Genomic DNA, 24,674 nt, shown 5'->3' with positions numbered 1-24,674 from the left:
AGTTCATGTCATAACATGAGAAACACAAAAAAGATTAACTAACCTCGAGATTCCCATAACCAGATCCATCCCTTTTCAAGTCAGCATCAAGCACGAGTATCAACATCTTTCTTTGACCATATATTAGCAACAAATCTACCATCCGGAAGGTCAAGGTTAAGAGAGCTAATATCCAAAGAGTCAACATACGATGAACTGAATATGGAACGAGGCAGCCTCCGAAGGCTTCCCAAGTACAAAGCTCATCATGCAATCTGTCGCACACAAACTGACAAAGGTTCATGTTCCCGACATTGCTAATGTTGTCCTACAAAAAAATAATGTAAACACCGCGTAAAAAATGATTGTTCACATATATTGATAAAAAAATTGAATGATTTTTTAAAAAACTAGAGGATAACACATATACCGAGTATAGGATAACATCCGTTGCTGACTTTGTTAGACGTTGTTGGTGCAAGCAAAGTACAAACAAGATACATCATCCAAACTTGCTTGAAAATGTCATCATACCGAGTCATCTCTCGACAGCATTGTGAACACACCAGTAATCTTCGGCGTGCTGCTATGGCCAGGAAATAACAAAGGACCTAGACGAGCCTCTATGACGGAATCCATTGCATACACAACAGGAATATCCCCCGCGGAAGACCGAGTGTACGGTAAATGGAATCAGCATTGAGAGGGATTCTACCACGCCCTTGAATGACAAACTCTCGGGAATGACTATCATACAAAGGAGCGAGCCAGCTTATCAATGGATTGTGAAGAACATGGCACTTGATGTCAAGCATTGAACCAAGATCCATATCCCCAATCGAGTTCTTCTGATCAGAACTTAGATGTTCATATAACCTGACAACAGGAAGAGGAGACGCCCGATTCCTAGCGCGCTCACTAGCATTGGGCATTTTGCGAACACCTAGATGATCACCACCTTGTTTCTTGCTGCCCGCCATTGAAACAACAACGCTGCAATACAAAAACAGATGCCATGATAATGAGAAACTCTTAGTAAAATCAATTACCATAAGAGGGAAAAAAAGAGGTTGGTAACTTCAGAATGTATATATTGGTTAAACGTTGAGATACTAGTTGATGAAGAGTGAGTAAGTGGGTTGGTAAAACAAACCCCATAACAGGGATTTGTGAACACCTAGAAAAACAAGTCGCATGATCTCTGCTTTCTCCTGCTACAATTACCATAGAAATTGTGGACAAAAAGCAGTGCAACAGGCCAAAAAATCGGACTACAATGAACATTGAAATAAGTGAAAACGCAATTTACAGCCGATCCCATAACAGAGATTTGAGAAAAAACGAGGTACGAAGCAGGAACCTAGGCGAAGAACAAAACACACCAAAAAAAAACCCTCGCCGGAACAATCCCTCGCCGGACAAAACCAAAAATCCCATCAGAAAAAATAATCCAAGGTGGAACAATCCCTCGCCGCACAAAACAATACCGGCCGACGAGACCCAGATAACAGAGGTTTGTGAACCGAGGAACGAATCAGGAACCTAGGCGGAGAACAAAATCCACCCAAAAAGACAAACCCTCGCCGGAACAATCCATCGCCGGAACTCCACGGTGGAAAACAATCCCTCGCCGGACAAACAAACCGGCCGGCGAGACCTAGATCTCCCCACTAGATCCAGTTGGAATACTAACCTTACAGCGCCGAACTCGGCCGGAGCTTGCTAGTGAAGCGACGGCGAGGAGAAATCTAGGTCGCGCACTAGACACGAGGAACCGGAGCGTCGACTCCGCCGTCGCCGTCGCCGTCGCCCTCTCCGTCAGGGCTGAATGAGACGAGAACAGGGGAGAGAGGATAACGGGCGGAAGGAGGCGAACCCCAAATCGATTCGAAATAATTCGAAAACGACGGGCCGAAAAGGGAAAGTCGATCGGTTACCAAAAATAGAAACGAGCGTGACACGCGTAACGCGGCGAAAAGGGAATTGCCTTCGCGCGTCCGCGCGAGCGCTCCGCGCCGACAAGATTCGCTCGCTCGAGCGATCGGTTGCCAAGAAGGGAATTCAACTGTGTTGGCATTTTTATTCGATCCGTTCTCACTCGAGTCTACCACAGATTCTTCATCTGTCTGCTCACCCTGACGGTACACAATTAAAATATCTGGAGCTCGTAATTACCACACAAAAGCCAGTTGATGTCAATTGTCTTATGCAGTGCCGGCATGGTCATCCAATGATTAACCTTGCCACCTTACACCAGCATTGTGCTACCGGAAACCACTATACATGATCGATGATTACATAGAAGCATCGCCAACTCTGAGCCCAAGAAGAAACTTGGTAAAGGAACAAGAGCAACTGGCAGCTTTGCCACTCACCATGCTCCTGCTACTACACCTTTCAGTAATTTTAATGTCTTATTTTTCAGCGCAGAAAATTTCTGTACCTGGATCTGCTGACAGCTTAGTATCAGCAGGCTTAGCTAGCATTGTGCGGTAAAATAGCCACATATTATAAGCGAACGAACTTTGCTGCTCACAATTAATAAAACTATCTACTGGTCGATGTCTACAATGTGGCAATCGTCGACATGTACAATGTGCAATGGAACATGCATCCACCTTTCTTACCTCGGAGTGTACGTTTATCATATGGTTCTATGTATATAGCCAAACCAGCATCATGGCTTTGGCGATCAGCCTGTTATCCCGCTCAAGCACACCACCGCTGCCATGGCACTCTCACTGCTCCGCGCTGCCACGTTGCTCCTGCTCCTCGTCCTCCTCCTCTCGCCGCTCCTCTCCTCCGCGCAGGAGGCTACGCCCTCTCCCGCACCCGCCCCTACTGCCGGCGGCGACCTGGAGGTGGCAACAAGCGGGAGAGCCGAGATGAGTGGATGGAAGACGGCTCGCGCCGTTCTCCTGACCTTCGTTGCGGCAGGAGTGGTGGGGCTGGCCGTCATTTACTGGAGGAAGCGGCGGGCCAGGCACGCCGCCGACTCGTCGTCGCGCCTCGAGCTCGTCTGATGGTCGACAGGAGACGATGTTGTGGTGTGGGAGATGGTCGACAGCAGAGCATAGGGTGCATAGAGATCATCAGATAGGCTATATATAACGTACTCGTGTATCAACAGTTATACGGGGGTACAAAGCATTAGCTAAGCAACATGAGATGGTACTCTCTATATACATTGTGTGTACAAAATGAGATTGCATGGGCTCGTGCGCTTCTCGACCACTTCCTCTTTCTCCTTACCGCTCCTTTTTTTCTCCTTACCGCCCATTAACCACTAGCAAGGGCAAACCCATAGGAAAAATTGAGAGGACGCAAGGATGTGTCAAAAATTAGGGAGTTAAAGAAATGATATGCTCTTTTGACTCATGAAATCAGAGGAGTTGGGGTAGATTTTGTGCTAAGCTAAGAGGGGCGATTCCTGAAAATTCCTCTCTTAGTAAATTCATCTCCCCTAAGACTTCCTCAGGTTATTTTGACTGGTCAAGTTAACAAGCTTTTGTGGAAATAAAATTTTAAAAAGTTTGACCAACAATCAGTCAAATTATATGCGTGTGTTAGTATACAAAATTTATGCCAGTATATTTAATTCAAACTACTTGAGTATGATGTTGATTTTGTATACGAATACATGCACATAATTTCGCCAATTGTTAGTCAAACTTCATGAGGTAGTACGTCCGATACATCAACAGAACTTGCACATAATGCCCCTGACCATTATCTGATGAATAAAGTATAATTCCCCTAAAACATCGACAGAACTTGCATCCTGGGCACCCTGGTAACTGATAACAAATACTGTGTCCGATACAAATCTAAGACATGTACTCCCTCCGACAAACAATGGATGTCTCAACTTTGTGTCTAGATAAAGTTGAGACATCCATTGTTGGACGGAGGGAGTATTATGTCTAGGATACAAGAACATGTGTAATCATGATACAAATTCACAATATCTTGGTTATCATTCTGTAATGCAAATTCTTACCTACTACAAATACAGCACGCATACACACACATGAATAAATAAAGGGAGCACCATGTGATGAAACATAAGCAGAGATTTAAAGTTGAAATCCCAACACGACACAACATGGGTTAAACTGACAGAAGTAAACGGTACATAAGTAACACACACCAGTACACAACCCACAGGTGACCTGCATTAACGTGCTTGCTTGGAAGACATAAGCAAATGAACTCAGGATTAACTGACAGGGTAAACACCAATCACTACGCCAAGCAAGTCACTCTGACTTCATGCCGGTTAACTAATGTCTACAGAGACTAGATAATAGAAGGTAATTTAGCAAATGAAGCGATTAAAATTCGCAGAAGCCAAACTTGACAATTGACCAGTATAGAGGGCCAATTTCCGGATGAAGCACAGCGTATAAATGGAAGAACCTACAGAGGACACCACCCATTTCTGCATCTCAGCCACCAGAATGTGATCCTATATCTGCAGAGCAACCAATTTCACAAGTCAAACCAACTTGTACAATTCACATTATAAGTCATTGTAGTTATGTATCACAGTGTGAATATGACTTAAACAGCAAAAAGTAACATCACTAGTTGTGTGAATATTTTGCCAATTTTCCAAAACTGAATTGTATCAACATTATTGGGAATATCCAACACTAGAAACAGAGAATAGGTACAGGATAACAGTTAATCTTTACTGCCACACCTTCAACTTTTACTGTTAGCATATTCTCAAGTTTTTTGGCTGCACCTGGTAATCTGGTCAGTGAAAGCTAAGAGATTAGTGGTTCAAAAAACTCCATTACAAGGAAACACTGAACATCCTAGCTTATAAATCATCTGAAGCATTGCTCATTATCACTGGCATATGAGGGGCCCGTTTAGTGACAAAGCGAACCATCTCGTTTCTAAATCATAGATATTAATAGCAAATGTGCAAGCCAGCTAGTGGCTAACAAATCAAACTTTATTAATCTCAGTCAGTAAAAACCTCACGGGATGGAGCACCATCTTGTTAATGGACACACTTCCTTCTACTCAACAAAGATGCCATCTCTTCTACTCCCCACAACATCATAAGCAATACTTTGACAGCTACTTTTAGTGATAGTATTCTTATGTTAGTATTAATATGCAAGATGTGACGAAAGAAGTATTCGTAGTGAATCTAGCACGCCATTTTGCCTTCTGTTTAATATGAAGTGTACATCTAATACGACCAGAAGTGGAGATAATAGATTGTCCGCAAATCAGTCTCACTGGTAGAAAAACAGCCTTCCGGGAAGCCACAAATCAGTCTCACTTGGGAATGTAGTGCCGAGGAAGTCGAGGCGGGCGCGGCTGCTGATTTAGAGAAATGGAAGGCGAGCTGCAAGAAGAAAAGAGAGCCCGAGCCCAAGCCAGTATTTTCTGATGAGCAAAAGAAGTGGGCTAAGTCATTTTTGAACACACCGTCCCAAGCCGCAAAGAATCTGCCTGACGACTATGCACGTGAACTAAAGAATCAGGCACGCATATTCAAGGAGAAGAAAGAGGAGGCCGATAAAGCGGAATTACAAAGTGCACAAAGCGGGAAACGAGTTGTTGCCCAGCTCGGGGAACAAAGTAAACAATCGATTGCCCCGCTTATAGTGACAGCCGCCGGTCCGGATGCCCCCGAAATCATAGAAGCTGCGGCAGCACGAGGGATTGACCGTAACGAGTGCCGGAGAACAAGCGGCCAACTTAGGTATTACTCTTCGTGAACTGTTAGGCCTTGATGAGGCGCCGGTGCAGGAGGTAGTACTTACATATGTGAAGAATGGGCCTCTCGTCGAGCTCGCGCAGGAAGAGGATCTACCTCCACAAATGAGAGGTCTGCTGAAATGGTACAAGGGTTACATAAAAAATAAAAACGCCAAAGAATATATTTTTGCGGAAGTTGGATATGAGCATCACTTCAAACGAGTACTCTGTACAAATTCATCCGAGTGAATTGTTCCAGCTTTTCAATCTGCGCGAGCTCGACAAATCTATCATCGGTTGCTACGTTACGTAAGTGATTTATTTCTACCCCATCTCGTTCATATTGCCCGCACAATATATATGTCCTAACTATATTGTTGTGTCCGCTATTATATATGCAGATTGAAGATTAAGGAATGCAGAGTAAGGAACATCCATGATGTTGGGTTCATTGACCCACACATCGTTAATGGATATACGTTACAGCATCACCCCACCGACGTGGAGGCGGACACTGTGGCGAGTTTCTTACAAAGCGGCAACTCAAAAGTGATATTCTATTTCCTTACCATTTTGGGTGAGTGTTTATGTCTTGAGCACATTCTCTTTTGTTTACTCCATGCATGGTATGTGGCCGGCTAATCGATGAGTTATGCATGACGTACTGTGCATGTATTTTGTCCGCAGGTTTCACTGGATTCTGCTAGTAATTAAAATTGACAAATCAGAATGTCTCATCCACGACTCTCTGAATATGGATGCGGCGACTTGGGCCGACATGAGAAAAATGATTCAAAAGTAATTGTTTTCATTCATTTGCGCTCTATATCGATCGGCCTATTTCGTTCATTTCCTAATTAAGCTTCAAGTAATTAACTAATAACTCTCTTGTTCATTTAATTTTCTTTGCCTCCTAGGGTTTGGAGACGGTTCTCAGATACAAAGGTCGGTGAATTCAAAAAAGAGCTACATTTCATGCGGTCAAAGGCTAAGAATGGTGGCGATATTCAGCCACCGGGGACCAATCTATGTGGATACTATGTACGTGAGATGATCCGGAGATACACCTCTGAGCGCGTTCCGAGTAATACCAATGCTCAGAGGAATAACCTCCGGATGATGCTTAGTCCAGAAGCTTGCTTCCGACCACTTCAAGAGGAACTAGTCTGGATGGTTCGGGAGGGAAGTCCTCGATCCTAAAGGAGAACACCATTACGAGGACGTAGAACTATACATGCATTAAATTATGTATGGAAACTTGTTCAAACTTGTATATGGTCATCCGATGATATTGAATATATATTGTATATTCCTCTTGAATTCTTTTTGGTTCTAATTTCAAATTTGTTTGAAATTGTACATTCATATGCATGCATGTATGTAGTACCGTAGAATATGTGAAACTCCTTCAAAATTACAATAAAGCACAAAAGAAATAAAACAATACAAATTAAACAGAAAACAGGTTTAGGGGGGGGTGGCAGGTTTAGGGGGGGGCCTAAAACCCTAAACCTGCGGCGGCCTTTAGTCGCGGTCTGCCAGAAGAACCGCGACTAAAGGGCCTCCGCCCCGACGGTCGCCTGGCGCCCACGTGGACGGGCCTTTAGTCGCGGTTCGTAAGCAACCGCGACTAAACACTAGTAGGAAAACCCTTATAGGCGAAGCTTAGTTCTGTGGCGCACCGTTTTGAGTGCGCCACAGAAACTTATTTTGTGGCGCACGAAGCTCGGTGCGCCACAGAAATAGCTTAATTTTGTGGCGCACTACTAAACGGTGCGCCACAAAAACTTGGTGGGCCCCACACCCTGTCACCCCCAACCATTGGTTTTACAATTTCTACGGCGCACAAACCTCGGTGCGCCACGAAATTACTTCTTACGTGGCGCACGGCGACGGTGCGCCACAAAAATAATGTTTTACGTGGCGCACTTTGTCTCGGTGCGCCACGGAAATAGCGTGTACTATATCAAGGCCGTACCCCTCCCTCGCCACGAAGTTCCTCTCCCCTCTCTCCCTCTCTCCCCGCGCCGCCGCCTTCCATGGCGAGCGATGCCGTCGGCCGTCGCCGCCGCCGCCGCCTTCCTCCGCGATGGCCGGATGCCGCCACGCTCCACCCATCCCCGCCACCAGCAGCACAAGCCGCTGCGGCGTGGAGGAGGAGGGGCCGGCGCGGCGTCAAGGTGGAGGAGCCGCCGCCGCGTCAAGGTGGAAGAGCCGCCGCGACCTCCACCCCTGCCGTCGTCGTCGGTGAGCTCCTCCACAACTGTCCAAATCGTCGGTAAGCTCCCTCCCCTCCCCTCCCTCTTCCTCCCCCGCGCGAGCACAACGTGCTCGACGAAATGCTCGCTCGGTTGGCTCTGGATGCATTTGCTTGCTAGTGATGCTTAGCTCGTTAATCTTGATGCTACTTGGTTCATTTGTTGGCTCTGGATGCATTGCTTGCTAGTGATGCATTGCTACTCGGTTGGTTCATTTGATGCTACTTGGTTCATTTGTTGTGCTCGGTGAGGTTAACTGTTAATCTTGATGGCTTATTACTACTTGGTTCATTTGTTGTGCTCGGTGAGGTTAAGCTGTTAACAATTTTCTTGATGGGTTCATAGGAATTTGATGCTACTTGTTCATTTAAATGCTTGTTGTGCTCAGTGAGGTTAAGCTGGTTCATAGGAATTTAAATGCATGAAATGCTACTTGGTGGGTTTGTATACATACATATTTATAGTTGCTCTTGGTTGGCCTCGGGATTAGTTTTCCGGACCCCAAGTAATTCTCTGTTGGGATTAGTTTTCCGGACCCCAAGTTTTTTGGACCCCTGATGATTTACTTGATGGATTCTTGTGAGCTTATGGTATGCTTATAATGCTCTGATTAGTGGGGATGCTTACTGGATCATGTGCATATAGTTCATATAGTTCCCTAAAAATAAAGAATGCTCCCTGGCCAGAAGCTTGATGTCTTAGCTCAGCCAATGATGCAAAGGCTGAGGCAAAAACTTGGATAAGAACATATACTAAAATGTGTGATTTAAATGGAATGCTTATGATGGTTACTACCAAGTGATGAATAATCCCTTATGGTACCCCAGCTTTGTTTTGAACTCAACTGAGTAATGATAAATTTCTATTTCTTGTGTTGGCTTTGATGAAAATAGAGATATCCACAGTAGGGGATCATGTAAATGAATGCCACTGTGGTATCCTTTGAAGAAAAAGGATCTGTTTCGATGGTTTTAAAAGGCTAGGTGGTGCTAGGTGATTCAGCTTGGCTACCAAGACTTGTCTCATCCGGTTAGCTGGGATATGCTATGTGTTGTTGCTTGTTTAGGCATATCTATCACTTACTCGGATTTACTTGGTTCTTGATTGGCCTCTCTTTGCAGGCATCACTTGGTCTATATACCAAGTGATGAATAATCCCTTTGGAGCATCTCGCTCCATGCATGCTATGTGTGTTTGAGCATCTTGACTTATGTCCCTATGATAATGGATCATCAAATGTTCCCTTTGTCCCTGGTTGCCTCCTTAATTGATGCCTTATGATCCAAATGATCCAAGTCCCTTGCATGATCCCATTTGTCCCTAATGTTGCTTAATTAAGATGAATAAATTCCCTCTAATCACCATTTGGAGATCAAGACTAGTTCTTGATATCCATTAGTTACTGTCAACACATGTGTTTGCATGTGTGTGTGAGCTGCTTGTAGTGTCACTTGACTATTCAAGTTTCAATGTTGGTTACTTTTCCTCTAGTGCAAGAAATGGTTGAGCAGATGTTTATCCACTTGTTGGCCTTTATTCTTGGGTAGCTCAAAGTGTCATGCACTTACTTGGATCATCAAATGTTTCCCTTAATTTGTCCCCTGGTTGCCTCCTTAATTGATGCCTTATGATCCAAATTACTATATTATTGGATTGAGTGATATGGCTACTGCTTGTTTGCTCTCCAAATGCTATATATGTGTATTTGACCATGCTTATGATGGATTTCTTTTAAGGACTCTAGCTAGATTAGAGGGGAAAAAGTTGCTGCTTTGTTGCCTATGATAATGGATCATCAAATGTTTCCCTTTGTCCCTGGTTGCCTCCTTAATTGATGCCTTATGATCCAAATGACCCAAGTCCCTTGCATGATCCCATTTGTCCCTAATGTTGCTTAAGATGAATAAATTCCCTCTAATCACCATTTGGAGATCAAGACTAGTTCTTGATTTCCATTAGCTAGACTCCAATATTAAAAATGTCTCCCAAATATGGAGACAAACATTTTAACATTACCCCAAGTGATTTACTTGTCGATGATTAGATGGTTGGTCGATCACTCGTACACTCGGGGGTGGAGCAAGTGAGGCTTGGTGTGATGGCACAAATATCAATATCTTGTGCATCCTACCCGGCCTCACTTACTCCATCTCTGGATGTTAATATTTGTTTCGACCAACAAAGTATGAGGCATTCCATTTAGTTGATACCACTTGGCTCGTTCTTCCATTTTAGTGCCGATGATTAGAATGTTCGGTCAAGCTGTACACTCCGGGTGTCGCTAGTGAGCCCGGTGTGATGGCACAAATATCAATCTCTTGTGCATCCTACCTGGCCTCACTAACGCCATCCCGGGATGTTCATATTTGTTTCGACCAACAAAGTATGAGGCATTCCATTTAGTTCATACTAGCTACTTCTTAATTGCATTGGCCTTTCTTCCATTTTAGTGCCGATGATTAGAATGTTTGGTCACCTATACGCCGCAATATACTTTGTAGACGAGCCCCCCTTTCCCGGCCGCCGTTCCGTGAACGAGTCCTTGATGAGACAACAACGCCGACATGCCTCTCCGGCGCAGCACCACTTTTCTTCTCTCGCCGTCCGGTACGTGAACGAGTCCTTAATGCCAAGACGGTGCCAGCCTCCCTAGCATCATGCCGACCCCGTTGTCGCGCTTCAGGCCGTGTCGATCATGCGCCTGCACTCTTCGCCTTCTTGCCCGGTGAACGAATAGACTAATCGTTGGAATAAGGAAGCCGATGACGGCCGATCGCAATTTAATCTTGCGACCGGCTGTCATCGGTTTCCTTATTCCAACGATCAGCCTATTGGTTCACCGGGCAAGAAGGCGAACAATGCAGGGCGCGGGACACACGGCTTGAAGCGCGGCAACACGGCCCGGCATAATGCTGGGCAGGCCGGCACGGTCTTTGCATCAAGGACTCGTTCACTGGACAGCGAGGGACCGGCGTGGTTCTGCGCCGGAGATGCAGATCGGCGTTGTTGTGTCGTCAAGCACCCGTTGACGGAACGCCGACCGGGAAAGGGGGCCCTTCGCAAAGTATTTGTGTTGACCAACAATGTATGAGGCACATATTCTATTTTGTCATTCCATTTGCTTTGAGATTTTCAAAATGCCGATGATTAAAATGTTTGGTCACCGTACACTCGGGGGTGGCGTAAGTGAGCCTGGTAAGATAGCACAAATATCAATCTCTTGTGCATCCTACCTGGCCTCGCTTACGCCATCCCGGGATGTTAATATTTGTGTTGACCAACAATGTATGAGGCACTTATTCCATTTTGTCATTCCATTTGCTTTGAGATTTTCAAAATGCCGATGATTAAAATGCTTGGTCACCGTACACTCGGGGCGGTGTTAGTGAGCCTCGTGTGATTGCACAAATATCAATCTCTTGTGCATCCTACCTGGCTCGCTAACTCCGTCCCGGAATGTTAATATTTGTTTCGACCAACAAAGTATGAGGCCCTTGTCATTCCATTTGCTTTGGTATTTTCAAAATGCCGATGATTAAAATGTTGGTCACCGTACACTTGGGGGTGGCGTAAGTGAGCCTGGTAAGATAGCACAAATATCAATCTCTTGTGCATCGGACTTGGTCTCACCGACGCCATCCCTAAATGTTAATATTTGTGTTGACCAACAATGTATGAGGCACTTATTCCATTTTGTCATTCCATTTGCTTTGACATTTTCAAAATGCCGATGATTAAAATGTTTGGTCACCGTACACTCGGGGCGGCGTAAGTGAGCCTGGTAAGATAGCACAAATATCAATCTCTTGTGCATCGGACTTGGTCTCACTTACACCGTCCCTGAATGTTAATATTTGTGTTGACCAACAATGTATGAGGCATTTATTCCATTTCTCTTGTGCATCGGATACTTGTTGGTCTCACTTTCTTCCATTTTCATCATAGTAGGAACTGGATGGAAGGACCCCGATGCAAGCGAGCCTGGTGGGTAGAGATGACGGAGCAAAGGAGGAACCGGATGAAGACTACTTTGTATCTCGAAATTGTGAATTTTGTATGAATTAAGAGTTGTATGCAAAATATTTGACACTTGCCACTATATATGTATCTCGATCGGGCTCTAAGTAATGTGATGATGATGTCTATGTTATATCCGTGCAATGTACATGATATTTATATTATATCCGAATGTTGCCGTATATAACCCGTGTATCCGTATTGTGTATCCGTATTGCTGTGTATAAACTGTATATGTATAGCGAGGCAGCACAAAATCGTGTATAATACAAGCAAATTCTGTGGCGCACTAAGAAGCAATTCTGTGGCGCACCTAAGAACAAGTGCGCCACAGAAACCTTAATTCTGCGGCGCATGGGCAGGTGCGCCACAGAAACCTTATTTTTGTGGCGACGTTTCTGTGACGCACCTCCCATGCGCCACAGAAGCCATTTTTGGTGCGCCACTGATGAGGCTTTTCCTACTAGTGAAAGGGGGGGGCTTTAGTCGCGCCTATTTGGTCGCGGTTGCGCAACCGCGACTAATGGCAGTTGCGAACCGCGACCAAAGGCCCTTTTTCCACCAGTGTCTATTTGGACCAAACAAAATGTGTATCGCTTGATAGATCCATAGCCACGAAAAACTAATCAGAGGCATGCAACAACTGGTATAGATATAGCAAAAAGACATCCACGAAGAACATGGATGCATTTCATTATGTTAGGACTTAGCATGTGCACAAAAAGGGGAAGGGTGCTAATTCGTCTGAGTTAGAGGGAGAAAACCCGCATTATCAGAAGGAGGTGTGAGAAAACTGAGGTAAACTGAAAGCAATGCAGCTAGATGGAATGGGAAGACAAGTGACATTGCACACATCTAGTAGAGATGGGATAGAAGATCAGCAAATAAAAGAGAATGCAGGTGGTTAAGTCATGATGAAGAGAATGGAGAGCTGCTGAGGAAGGGATGAGGAAGCAAGGACTGGAGAAAAAAAATCCAGAATGCTGAGGAAGGGATGAGGAAGCAACGAGGCGGCCATGTGCGCCGTCACCAAAAAAAGGGGGGTCGGCCAGATGAACAGCCGATCAAAGAGTCATAAATACATCACACAGTCTCTTGGATATTGGTACTTCAGAAATGGCAGTAAAAAGGAACACAATAAATATTGTTCAGATATCTCAATGTACACATAGAAGATAAGCATACCTGCTCAATTAGTACATCACAATAGCATATTGAACCAGACAATCATCTTATGGATGGTGCAGAATATCAGCTGCATCATTTCCGCCACCAATGCCTGTTTCTCCAATCATAAGAAGTCGAACAAGTAACAGCCAACATCAATCCAATGAAAAGACAAATCGATATGAAGGAAGCATCAACGAGCTACTTAAGTAAACTCGCAGCTTTAATTCGAAGAAAAACACTTTTTTTGTACAACACTACGAGAAGATAAAACATATCATCAAACTTAAAGAATATTCTAGAAACGGCATATACTGATGAATACTGTACAAATGAAGAACATGCACACTCCGACACTTAGCTGCTCAGTAAGAGACAAGTTATCCAAAATTATAAGCTTGTTCCACATCATACCAAACAATATAGATACAATCATACTAATAAAGGATAGCACAAACATCATAATCAGTATTCTGATTTAGATTAACTTCGAACAGATTTAGCATTAAAACTGTAATGAACACATTAGTTTTTGCAGGTACAAATGGACTTGCCACTTGCAGTAGTACTCTCCTAAAAAATGAGCAATTGTTCCGAAGTTCAAAGAGATTCAAAATTATGGGTTCAATATTATTAGCAAGACTAGAAGTGATAATAAATACTGGCTGAAAGGAGTGAAACTAGCTTAAAGCTTCCAAACACCTATTGAGCCACCTATTTGACAGTTTGGTTGGTTCAAACTAGTTTTGCATCTAGCTGTCCAACTTCCAAATGTTATGCACCTTATCTTGTGCAAAAAAATCCACTACAGCCATACACTAAATCTACCATTACAAAATTCTTAGCTTCTTGGGTATGTGAATAGGAATGCAAGAGGGAAATCTATTTGAATATTAGAGAACGAATTTCTCAATCTTAGTGCTCACTGTTTTATTATATGGATATACATATGATAAACTGATAAAGACAGTTTGCTAGATACATTTTGAACAAAAAGAGAATACCGAAATGATGGCTACCGGGCACAAAACAAACTGTTAACTTAACAAGAAAGGATGTGAACCGTATTCCGTCAAGGAATTATGAGAAATGAACTTGGCTTAGGCATGCTAGCTATTACCTGTCGTGAAGACACTTTCGAATGGCTGATATTCCGAAACTATGTTGGTTTCAAATAATTTCTTGAACTGCAATGACTCAAGATGGACCATAAAGACAGGGCCACCTGCCCACAGGAACACCACATTATTTTCCTCAGCAAAACCAATTACTATTTTGGTATGTGAATTCAGGGAAAGCAGCTTATTCAGTTCAACAGTTCTTCCGAGCGCCCATGAAGCACTACCATCACAATCAGTGTTCCTCTTCCACAATTGGATGCCGCTGCCTGTTACCAAGAGTAAACCAAGGCCCCCACCCTCTGCCCGCATCATGAAGAATTGGAACCGAAGCATCCGCTCTGGCACCCGTACCACAGCTAGGCTTTGCTTTTCCAAGTTTAACTCAAGAATTCCATTGAAGTTCCCAATAAGCATCCAGTAAATGGAATTCCCAGCGAGCACAGAAGGTTTGCCAGGAAAAACCACGGTGGGCACGCTGTAGCCACTGGTAGGAACCTTGGATGGAAGGGGTGTTGAGATGAGATCGCCCCATAAGCCGGTCTCCGACGAGTAAACGCAGGCAAGCGCTCGTCGACGTTGTTTGTCGTCGTCGTTGTCTGCCGTTGTCAGTGAAACAATGGGCTGCTCGATAGCACGCCTCCTCTCCCTCTGTTTCTATTTATATGCACAAGGACTTGAGGTACAAGTCAAGATTACAAGTATTGTTACACAAGAAATATCCCTAACTAATCTTGGTTAGCTGCACGGGAGGATGTCTCCCTAACACGCCCCCGCAGTCTCGAACTCGGTGCTTCGCCGACGTGAAGACCGGATCGAAATTCATGAAATAAGACAGACGGTAGTCCCTTAGTGAAGATGTCGGCAAACCGAGAACTGGAGGGTACATGTAGCACTCGCAGAGTCCCAAGAGCCACCTTCTCACGCACAAAATGTATGTCAAGTTCGATGTGCTTGGTACGCCGATGCTGAATTGGATTGGCCGAGAGATAAACAGCGCTCACGTTATCACAGTAGACAATCGTGGCGCTGTCAAGGGGACGCCGGAGCTCCTGCAGTAGATTACGGAGCCAACAAGTCTCGGCAACGACAGTGGCAACAGCACGGTATTCAGCCTCAGCGCTAGAGCATGACACGGTGGGCTATCGGCGAGATGACCAAGAAACCAGGTTGTCACCCAAGAACACACAGTACCCTGACGTAGATCGGCGAGTATCTGGACATCCTGCCCAATCAGCATCCGAGTAGGCAATGAGAGAGTGAGAGGTGGAGGAGTGAAGAGTAAGACCATGATCGAGAGTCCCTTTGAGGTAGCGAAGGATCCGTTTGACAATGAGGAGGTGAGGTTCACGGGGATCATGCATGTGAAGGCAAACTTGTTGAACAGCGTAGGATATTTCGGGCCGAGTGAGAGTCATGTATTGAAGAGCGCCGGCTAGACTACGGTAGAGGAAGGGATCGGCCACGAGTGGACCGGTAGAGGCAGGAAGTTTTGCTTTGGTATCAACGGGAGTGGAGGACGGATGGCAGTCACTCATGCCGGCACGGTGGAGGATGTCTAGGATATATTGTCGTTGAGATAGGTGAAGAGAATGGGGTTGGCGAGTGACGGAGATACCGAGAAAATGATGAAGAGGTCCGAGGTCTTTCATGGCAAACTCGCGGCTGAAAGTGTTGATGATAGAATGGAGAAAGGAAGTGGTGGATGTGGTGAGAACGATGTCATCAACATAGAGAAGTAGATAAGCGATGTCAGAACCGCGATGGAGAGTGAAAAGAGAGTTATCAGATTTGGATTCAAGGTAGCCAATGGAACGAGCAAAGGTAGCAAATCGTTGAAACCAAGCCCGAGGAGCCTGTTTAAGACCGTATAGTGATTTGAGAAGATGACAGACATGAGTGGGACGAGAGGGATCGATAAACCCTGAGGGTTGTTGGCTGTAGACTTCTTCGGAAAGGTTGCCGTGAAGAAAGGCGTTTTTGACGTCGAGTTGATGGATGGGCCAATTTTGAGACACGGCGAGAGAGAGAACAACACGGATGGTGGCTGGTTTGACGACGGGGCTGAAAGTCTCGTCGAAGTCAATGCCAGGTTGTTGTGTGAAACCACGAACGACCCAACGTGCCTTGTGACGAGCAAGAGATCCATCGGAATTGAATTTGTGACGAAAAATCCATTTTCCACTGACGATGTTGGCACTAGGAGGGGGAGGGACGAGAGTCCAGGTTTGGTTTTGGAGAAGAGCGTCATATTCGTCCTGCATGGCTTGGCGCCAGGAAGGATCACGAAGAGCAACTAGATAATTGTGAGGAATAGGAGAAGATACGGTGGCGGAGAGATTGAGTTTATCGATGGGAGGTGGGAGTTTACCGGTGGTGCTACGAGTGCGATGGATAACGGGTGGTGCCGAGGGGCGGCGAGTGTACACATGAGTAATGCTGGGCCGCGGCGCTGCCACGGCAGGAGACAGAGCGGCGGCAGGCTGCCGTGGAGACGAGTCAGGAGAAAGAGGTGCCACGACAGGGGAAGAGGCTGCCGTGGCAGGAGAAGAGGCGGCGGCAGGCTGGCGTGGGCTCGCGGCAGCAGAAATCTCTATCGCGGCAAGGGGTGGAGTAGGAGATGGTGGTGCCGACGTGGATATGGTTGGAGGTATTGGTAGGAAGTGGGGATCTATGGGGTCGATGATGGCAGGTGGTGTAGATGTTTGTGTGATAGAGGCGTAAGGAAAGGTATGTTCATCGAACGTAACATGTCGGGAGATTATGATGCGTTGGGAGGACACGTCGAGACACCTATAGCCTTTGTGGCGGGATGGATAACCGAGAAAAATACATTTGGTGGCGCGTGGGGCTAGTTTGTTGGGACTAGTGGAGGAAATGTTGACATAGCAGAGACAACCGAACACGCGTAGGTGATCATAGGATGGATTTGTACCGTAGAGGGTGAAGTGTGGGGTTTGTCTACGGAGGGCTGCGGTGGGACGAAGGTTGAGAAGATGAGTGGCAGTGTGGAGAGCCTCGGCCCAAAAATTGGGAGGCAGGGAGGCTTGGAAGAGAAGGGTGCGGATAACATCATTGATGGTGCGAATGGCTCGTTCGGCTTTTCCGTTTTGTTGAGAAGTGTAGGGGCATGAGAAGCGAAAAAGGGTTCCATGGGATTGAAAGAAGGAGTTTAGTTTAATGTTGTCAAATTCTTTTCCATTGTCGCATTGGATAGTTAGAATAGGGAGATGGAAGTGGGTGGTGACAAAGGCATGAAAAGTAACGAACGTGGCAAAGACATCGGATTTCTTACGAATAGGAAAGCTCCAAAAATAATGAGAAAAATCATCAATAATGACTAGATAATAGGCAAAACCAGACATGCTAAGGACTGGGGAGGTCCATAGATCACAATGTAATAGTTCAAACGGGCGAGTAGTAGACGAGTTCGACAAAAAAAATGGTAACCTAACATGTTTTCCTAATTGACATGCATGACACAGGGAGGGTCCTGTTTTATTCGGCAAGCCGGTGGGTAGAGATGGCGTGGAGCTGTGGCCGGGGTGTCCAAGGCGGCGATGCCAGAGGTCGTGGGAGATGGTGGCGAGGAATGTAGCGGCGTAGGCAGGTGGATTGACGGTGTAGAGAGGGCCTGGACTGTTACATCGGAGAATCATGATCCCGCTGGGAAGGGCCTTCACAGAAAAACCAAAACGATCAAATTCAATGGTGCCGTGATTATCGATGCAGAATTGACAAACAGATATAAGATTTTTGATGATTTGTGGAACTAGGAGTATGTTGTGAAGATAAAGGGGTTTAGTGAGGGTATTAAGAGTTTGGGAACCAACATGGGTGACAGGAAGAGTTGCACCGTTTTCGACGGTGACAAATTGGGATGAGGATGGAAGGAGGGAGTGGAGATTACCGGAATCGGATGCCATGTGAGAGGATGCACCAGTGTCCATGTGCCAATCGCCGCCGGGTAGCTGCAGGTTGTTGAGGGCAGCGAGGAGAGCCGGGTCGATCTGCCGTTGTCGGTGGGCGGTGGGGACGTAGGAGCCCTGGGCCGTATACGCCTGTGGTGTCATGCCGGGGCGCGGGCCGAGGAGGCCCGGGGACGGCGGCTGCCATGTCGTTGGTGAGCGCGGCCGCCACTGTGTTGATGGAGGTGGCTGCCACGGGGCCTGCCGTAGGCCGGGCGCGAGTAGGGGCCCCGTCCAGGGATTGAACTGCCAGGGGTTGTCGCGGCCGCGCCCACGTCCTCGTCCGCTGCCGCGTCCGCGGCCTCCGCCACGGAAGGTGTTGGTGAAGTAGTTGGTGCCGCGGCCGCCGGCGCGATCGCCCCCGAAGGGAGCAGGCGATGAGCCCCCGAAGGGAGCAGGCGATGAGCGGTCACCAGAAGGAGGGGCGCGGGCGCTCCCATTGTTGGGCAGTACGCTCTGGCCATGGCCCAGAGTGCGGTGGAGGCGGCGTTGCGTGCGTCGGTGCGGCGCTGAGTTTCTTCCAGGATGAGGGCGGAGCGCGTCTGAAGAAACGAGGGGAACGGCACCTGAAAGGGGAGAAACGAGCGCAGATGGGCGTAAGTGTCATTAAGGCCTCGGAGGAGCGTCAGAACCAGCATTTCGTCGCTGATGGGCTAGCCGACGTCAGTGAGGGAGTCGGCGAGGTTCTTGAGCTTGGCGCGATGAGTCGCCGATGGAGAGATCGCCCGTGGCGTGTTGCGGAAGTCGGCCTCGAGCTGGATGGCGCGGTGCTTCTTGTTTTTGCGGAAGAGATTCTCGATGGCGTCCCGGATGGTGAGCGCGGTGGAGCCGGGACGCATGACGATGCCGAGGAGGTCGGTGTCGATGGAGCCGTAGATCCGAGGAGAGCATGGTGTAGTCGGCACGACCCCAAGCGAAGGTAGGAGACGTGTCGGAGGGAGTGGCTTCGCCGGTGACGTGGGCGGTGAGACCGTAGCGGCCGAGAGCGACGAGGAAGAGCTCCCTCCAGCTTGTGTAGTTGCCGTCGGTGAGGCTGAGGGTGATCGACACGTGGAGCTTGATGGAGGTTGCGTAGGTGGAGGGACTGGTGGTGGAGGGTTCGGTTGGGTTAGGGTTTGGGGAGGGTGTTTGGCCAGCCGGAAGGGAGGCGGCGGCTGCGTTGGTGGCGGCGATGATCTGCTGGTTGATGGAGGCTTCGCGGTCATCTAGGGTTTTGGCACGAGCCTCGAGCTCGCGCTCCTTGGCTGCGAGTTCTTCGGGAGTCATGGTGGGAGAGGGGAGGGAGGTTGGCGGCTAGGGTTAGGGTTTTTGGAGAGGGAGGGAGGGGTTTAGGCGGCGGGGAGGATGACCCGCTCTGATACCATGAAACAATGGGCTGCTCGATAGCACGCCTCCTCTCCCTCTGTTTCTACTAGTTGAATGCCCGTGCGTTGCCACGGGTCATCACAATTTTTTATCGTGCCAATTTAAACGAAATACATATGAAAATCAAATGCATAAAAGAAATAGCTATATAGTATTTTTCTAAACATATAAGGTCAATAAAACCATCATGTTGGAGTGGTATTATCACGACAAACTCTGGTTTCCTCTAAGTTGACCATGACTCAAGTGCTCCCACTTCACCTCATATCCCTCCCACCTCTTCCCTTTTAAACCCTTTATTTTGTTTCTGTTTTTATGTATCCAATTGCCGCCTCCCGTCTACTTTGTACCTACTACCTTCATCTCAAAGGTTAAGTCTTATTTTTGAAAAGTCAAGTCAAGTAAAGTTTAACCAAAACTTTAGAGCAATCTATTAACAAATATAATATTCTGTAGATACCATACGAAAATATTTTTTATTATCTATTTAATGATATTAATTTTGTATTTTGCATCTTAATGATTCTTGGCAAAAACTTAGTCAAACTTCACATAGTTTGACTTTCTAAAAATAATATAAACCTTAAGTTTTGGGAAGGAGGCAGTATCTGTCATTCTATTCGGTCCCACTATTATTCCTAGATTTACGGTAGACCATGTGTCATCTATTGGGTTCACATTTCAAGTTATATATGAAATGGATGTTAGCAATCAATCTGAAATGAGAGACTTTGCTGCAAGACCTACACATATGAATCATAAATTGAAGCCTCTATAGTGATGACATAGAATGACTACTGATTCCGCAGCGACCTCATCGAATTTGGAAAGGTAGTGCATGTGATTCATAGTAAAATAAAAAAACTGAGAATGGAACACCAGCAGGAAAAGAATTACTTCAAACTATAATATCATGTGAGAAAACCTTCCAGGATTACTACAAATCACCCAACTTTGCTACACTATTTAAAACAAATTTAATGGGTAATATCACTACTACAATAGTTTTCTTTGCGCCTTCATTATCTCATGGAAAAGTTCCGATTCTGCTACACTTGCTACTCTGTGAGCCTCCCTTTTCTTCTGTTGCTTATCGTTTATCCTCGTTGGTTCATAGTAACTACTTCTCTTTTCCTTGTAGCCTTTCGATTTTGCTTCTCCTTTTCAACTCCTTGATCAAGATGACTTGCTTACAGTGTACTATGTAGCAGGTAAACAAAAATGAAATTTCTTGTGTCAGCTATTAATTTCTATATGTCGTTTGCAGAAGAACATATGAAACTAAAATTTAGCTATTTTGAAAGTATATGGAAATATTAGAATTAATGAAAATACAATATTATTAATCAACCAATTACAGAACGTCCAAAGAAAATAAGCCTTTAGAGAACAAAGTTCACTGGGAGGAAGCTAGTAAACAATAAAACTCATATATTTACCTTCTTCTCCGAAATCCTCTTCTTCTAGATACTTGAAGACCTCGATGTCATCGCTAACTGTGGACGGAGCTTGTCCGTTGCACAACGTCATCCAATGGCATCCTCTCGTGCAGGTACTTGTTGCATTGTGTTGCACGCCTGCGTTCTAGTTGTTTTTGTTAGCCCCGTCACCCCAGACACTCGCTCATGGAGTTGTTATCTCGTTGTCGCCAATGCCATCGCCAGCTATGTCATAGCACTCCTCAATCAGGGACGTGATGTACACGCTTTTGTGACGATGGTAGGCTGAGAATCGGCCAGCTACACTTCACCTCAATCATGTCACTGCTAATGCCATTGTCGATCGGATTATCCAACTAAACCACAACCAGCTCCATATGATGTCTTGTCTCAATGCCTCCACTTCCCTGCATTGCTAAGGTATTAAGAAGTAGAGAGACGATTATTAAAATGTCATTCTGGTTTTAGTAACACAACCCAAGCTATTAACTCGTTAGTGGGAGCGAAAACTGAACAAATAACACGAAGTGATTCGTACCATGAGTGATTTCGAGCCTCTCCTTGGGTCCTTTAAGAATCGAGTAACTTCTTTAGTCTCCACAAGAAACGAACATGAGCATAGGAGTTCCACCAATGAAACAGAAGCTACAAAATTATGGCAGCTAATCCACTACCATCAATGACTTTGAGCACCTCGTTAGGTTCTTTTAGAATCGAGTAATTTCTGTAGTCTCCGCATAAGACGGACATGAGTGAGCATAGGAGCTCCACCAGCAAAACTGAAGCTGCACAATTGTGGTAGCTAATCCACTATATAGTCATCTAGCCTAGGCATGAGCTTCACTCCAAATCCTAGAACATGATGAATCTAGTTAGGCAATGTAATCAAGGCTTTTTAAATTAAGATGCTAGTGAATAAAAAAAAGTACATGCATCATAAAAAACAAGTCAGTATCCATGCTTCCATGCTAGTTTTAACATATCAATGTTTCTATCATTTGGATCGAAACAAAGAACAACATGCTCCAGTAGAATAATGATCAGATGATTTTCTTCACTATCTAGGATGAGACCAAGCACAAACATGTAGAAAGAGAAGTGAAGAAATTCGGATCTGAACCAAAAGAAATAAAGATTTACCCACTGTAGCACCTTGTGGTTTCTCTCGACGTCTTCTTAAACTCACCAACTCGTTTGTGTTGCCATATCTTGCGAGGTTTGGCGCCTCGCTGGAGGGGGACACAACCGATGAAGCTTGCCACCGTCTTCTATGCCCTCCACCCAAACCCAATGCAGAGACGCCATACAATGTGCGGAAGCGGCGAACTTCACGACATGCCGCCTTAGTGCGCGACACAACGTAGAGCACATACAGAGCACCGCCGTCCCGTCTCCCCACGGTAGCCATCTGGTCAACGGACTTCTCTGATGCCGCCTGGAACGCGCCGCCGAGTTCCTCCTAGACCACCTAGCTCGCGCCTTCTTGCCGCCACGCAGAAGGAACGCTGCGCCACCGGCCGCCACGGCAGTCTACAGTCGTCCCCACCTCATACGATGCACCGGGGTGAGCTAAACTTAGCTCCAGCCTTTGTCTGCATGTTACATCATGCGGAGGGATACATCATCGGGAGATTTCCTTGGATGCCCATGACCTTGCGCGTAGCGATGTGAGAGATGTAGGCCTGGTGATTAATTCGTTTGTATATTATGATAACAATTTAACAAGGCAAGTACTACTCCGTGATAAAAATGCATGACACTTCGGAGTATTTATTTACTTCATATTTGAGCAAGATACACTTACCACTGCTTTCTCTTAACACGTTCCTAGATAATATACATATAATCCCACGGATTTTCATGTGAAATTAAACGTGTGTACTGTTCCAACATATTTGAAGTTCTAGGATTATTTATGTCAAACTACTTTAAGTTGAACTGAGTTTATAGCAATGTCTAAACACTAATTTAGTTTGATTATATTTTTCATGAAATATGTTTTCAAACTACACTGATTTTTCGTGGGATTTTTGAAAAAAACTCAAACAAACTTATAAAAGTTTGATTTGGATAAACCTTAAACTTCAATTATTTTGAAACAAGAGCAATAAATATCATGATATCAACTAATCCCTTAAACATCGTTGGTCAACAACTTATAACTTTGACCATGATTTCACTTGTTATATCTCAATTTTTTGCATAAATATATATAAATATTTGCAACATAAATGCAACGATGCTATTTATATAATCTGAAACCATATATTTGTGTATATATATTAGTGGTTAAAATTATGCATCAAAATCGTACAAAAAAGTGTGCCTTATTTTATGGGACGGAGGGACTACGGTTAGTGGATTCCTACCATTCACCGATCAGCAAATATTGTCGTAAACATTATTTATTCAAAGAAGCATGTGAGGAACATCAACCATTCACTCCAGGTGTTCAAGGAAGAAATAATACCACTTTCATATAAATCAAAGAACTATTTGCAGTGGGAATAAGTACGGTTCCATTGATCAGATTTTACACAAAAAATGTATTTGTAAAAGCTAAGGTAAACTCATGGTCCAATATTGGCAAGACAGATTTATAGAGGAAAATACAAGCTCCTCCTGTAGTATTATTAATTGGGCTCCATTGCCGAGGCTGCATGCCCTCCATGGTGCTGCCCGGTCGCTTGTTAAAATATTGTTACTTGCTCCATTGCATGCACACTCTCCGTCTCTCGAGCAAGCCAGAACATTTCAGAGATTCTAGCAGAACCGACGCGACAGTACAAAGTTAGTCAGAGCGCTGACAAGACAGTGGGAGGTGAGCGCGAATCCCTGATTCCTGAGCCGTTCGATTGGCCTATCGTACGGCATATATGTTGCCACATGGTCCTTTTCTTTAGGACAATAACTGTGAACCGTTTGATTGAAATGATCCAACGGTACGTATGAGTGGATATTCGTAAACTATATAGGAGTATAGATTTATATGCACAAGGACTTTGAGGTACAAGTCAAGATTACAAGTATTGTTACACAAGAAATATCCCTAACTAATCTTGGTTAGCCGCATGGGAGGATGTCTCCCTAACAGTCAGGACCACCTGGAAGTGGGCGTCTCCGCCTTCCCGAAACACCGCTCCGTTGATCAGTAGCTTGTCTGCACGTGTAGCGAGCCCCGAGGGAATGGCGACGCGACGCTGGTCGCCGGTGACGGTGTCCCAGACCAGGAAGTGATTCCGCTCGGCGTTGAAGATCAGCACGAGGCCATGGCGGCATCCGAGGGACTCGATGCGGTCGCCGACGCCGCCCTGGAAGGAGAAGCGGCCAGGCGGGACACGATTGGGGGGCTCCAGAGTAGGTTGGAAGCCGCAGGAGTACCCGTCGAAGAAGCCGAGGACGGGAGGTTTGCGGCGGTGGTGGATGCGGAAGCGGCGGGAGAAGCCGCGGTTGGAGGCGAGGCTGTGCCAGCGCTTGCAGACGAGGGAAGCGCGGGGGAGGGAGGAGGGCTGCGGCGGGAGGCGGAGGAGGATCTCGGCGAGGAGGTCGTCGTCGTCCAGCAGCGTCTTCACCGCCCGCGAATGGGCGCGACGGCGGTGGCTCCTCATCTCGCCCTCTCACTGGTTCTGTGGTATACGA

At 45.9% G+C, this 24,674-nt stretch overlaps 1 protein-coding gene across 1 annotated transcript; it reads right to left on the bottom strand.

Moving 5' to 3' along the window:
- Positions 1-4,014: 4,014 nt before the first annotated feature.
- On the bottom strand, positions 4,015-24,643 carry LOC124691430. Its single transcript, XM_047224714.1, has 4 exons — positions 24,118-24,643; positions 14,266-14,856; positions 13,164-13,263; positions 4,015-4,453 (listed from the first exon to the last, which is right to left on the bottom strand). The coding sequence occupies exons 1-3, from the start codon at positions 24,641-24,643 to the stop codon at positions 13,211-13,213; spliced, it is 1,170 nt and encodes a 389-aa protein (XP_047080670.1). The 3' UTR covers positions 4,015-4,453; positions 13,164-13,210.
- Between the last annotated feature and the right edge of the window lie 31 nt (positions 24,644-24,674).

This window comes from Lolium rigidum, chromosome 2 (genome assembly GCF_022539505.1).
Source record: "Lolium rigidum isolate FL_2022 chromosome 2, APGP_CSIRO_Lrig_0.1, whole genome shotgun sequence".
Taxonomy (NCBI): domain Eukaryota; kingdom Viridiplantae; phylum Streptophyta; class Magnoliopsida; order Poales; family Poaceae; genus Lolium; species Lolium rigidum.
Note: the sequence above shows the minus strand (reverse complement) of the source record. Positions and strands in the feature narration are given on the sequence as shown.

Coding starts and splice junctions, on each gene's coding strand:
- LOC124691430 (XM_047224714.1), bottom strand. CDS start 24,643: ATGAGGAGCCACCGCCGTCGCGCCCATTCGCGGGCGGTGAAGACGCTG. Junction 14,857..24,117: donor GGTCCTGACTGTTAGGGAGA/CATCCTCCCATG, acceptor CGGCAGACAACG/ACGACGACAAACAACGTCGA. Junction 13,264..14,265: donor CGAAAGTGTCTTCACGACAG/GTAATAGCTAGC, acceptor TTATGATTGGAG/AAACAGGCATTGGTGGCGGA.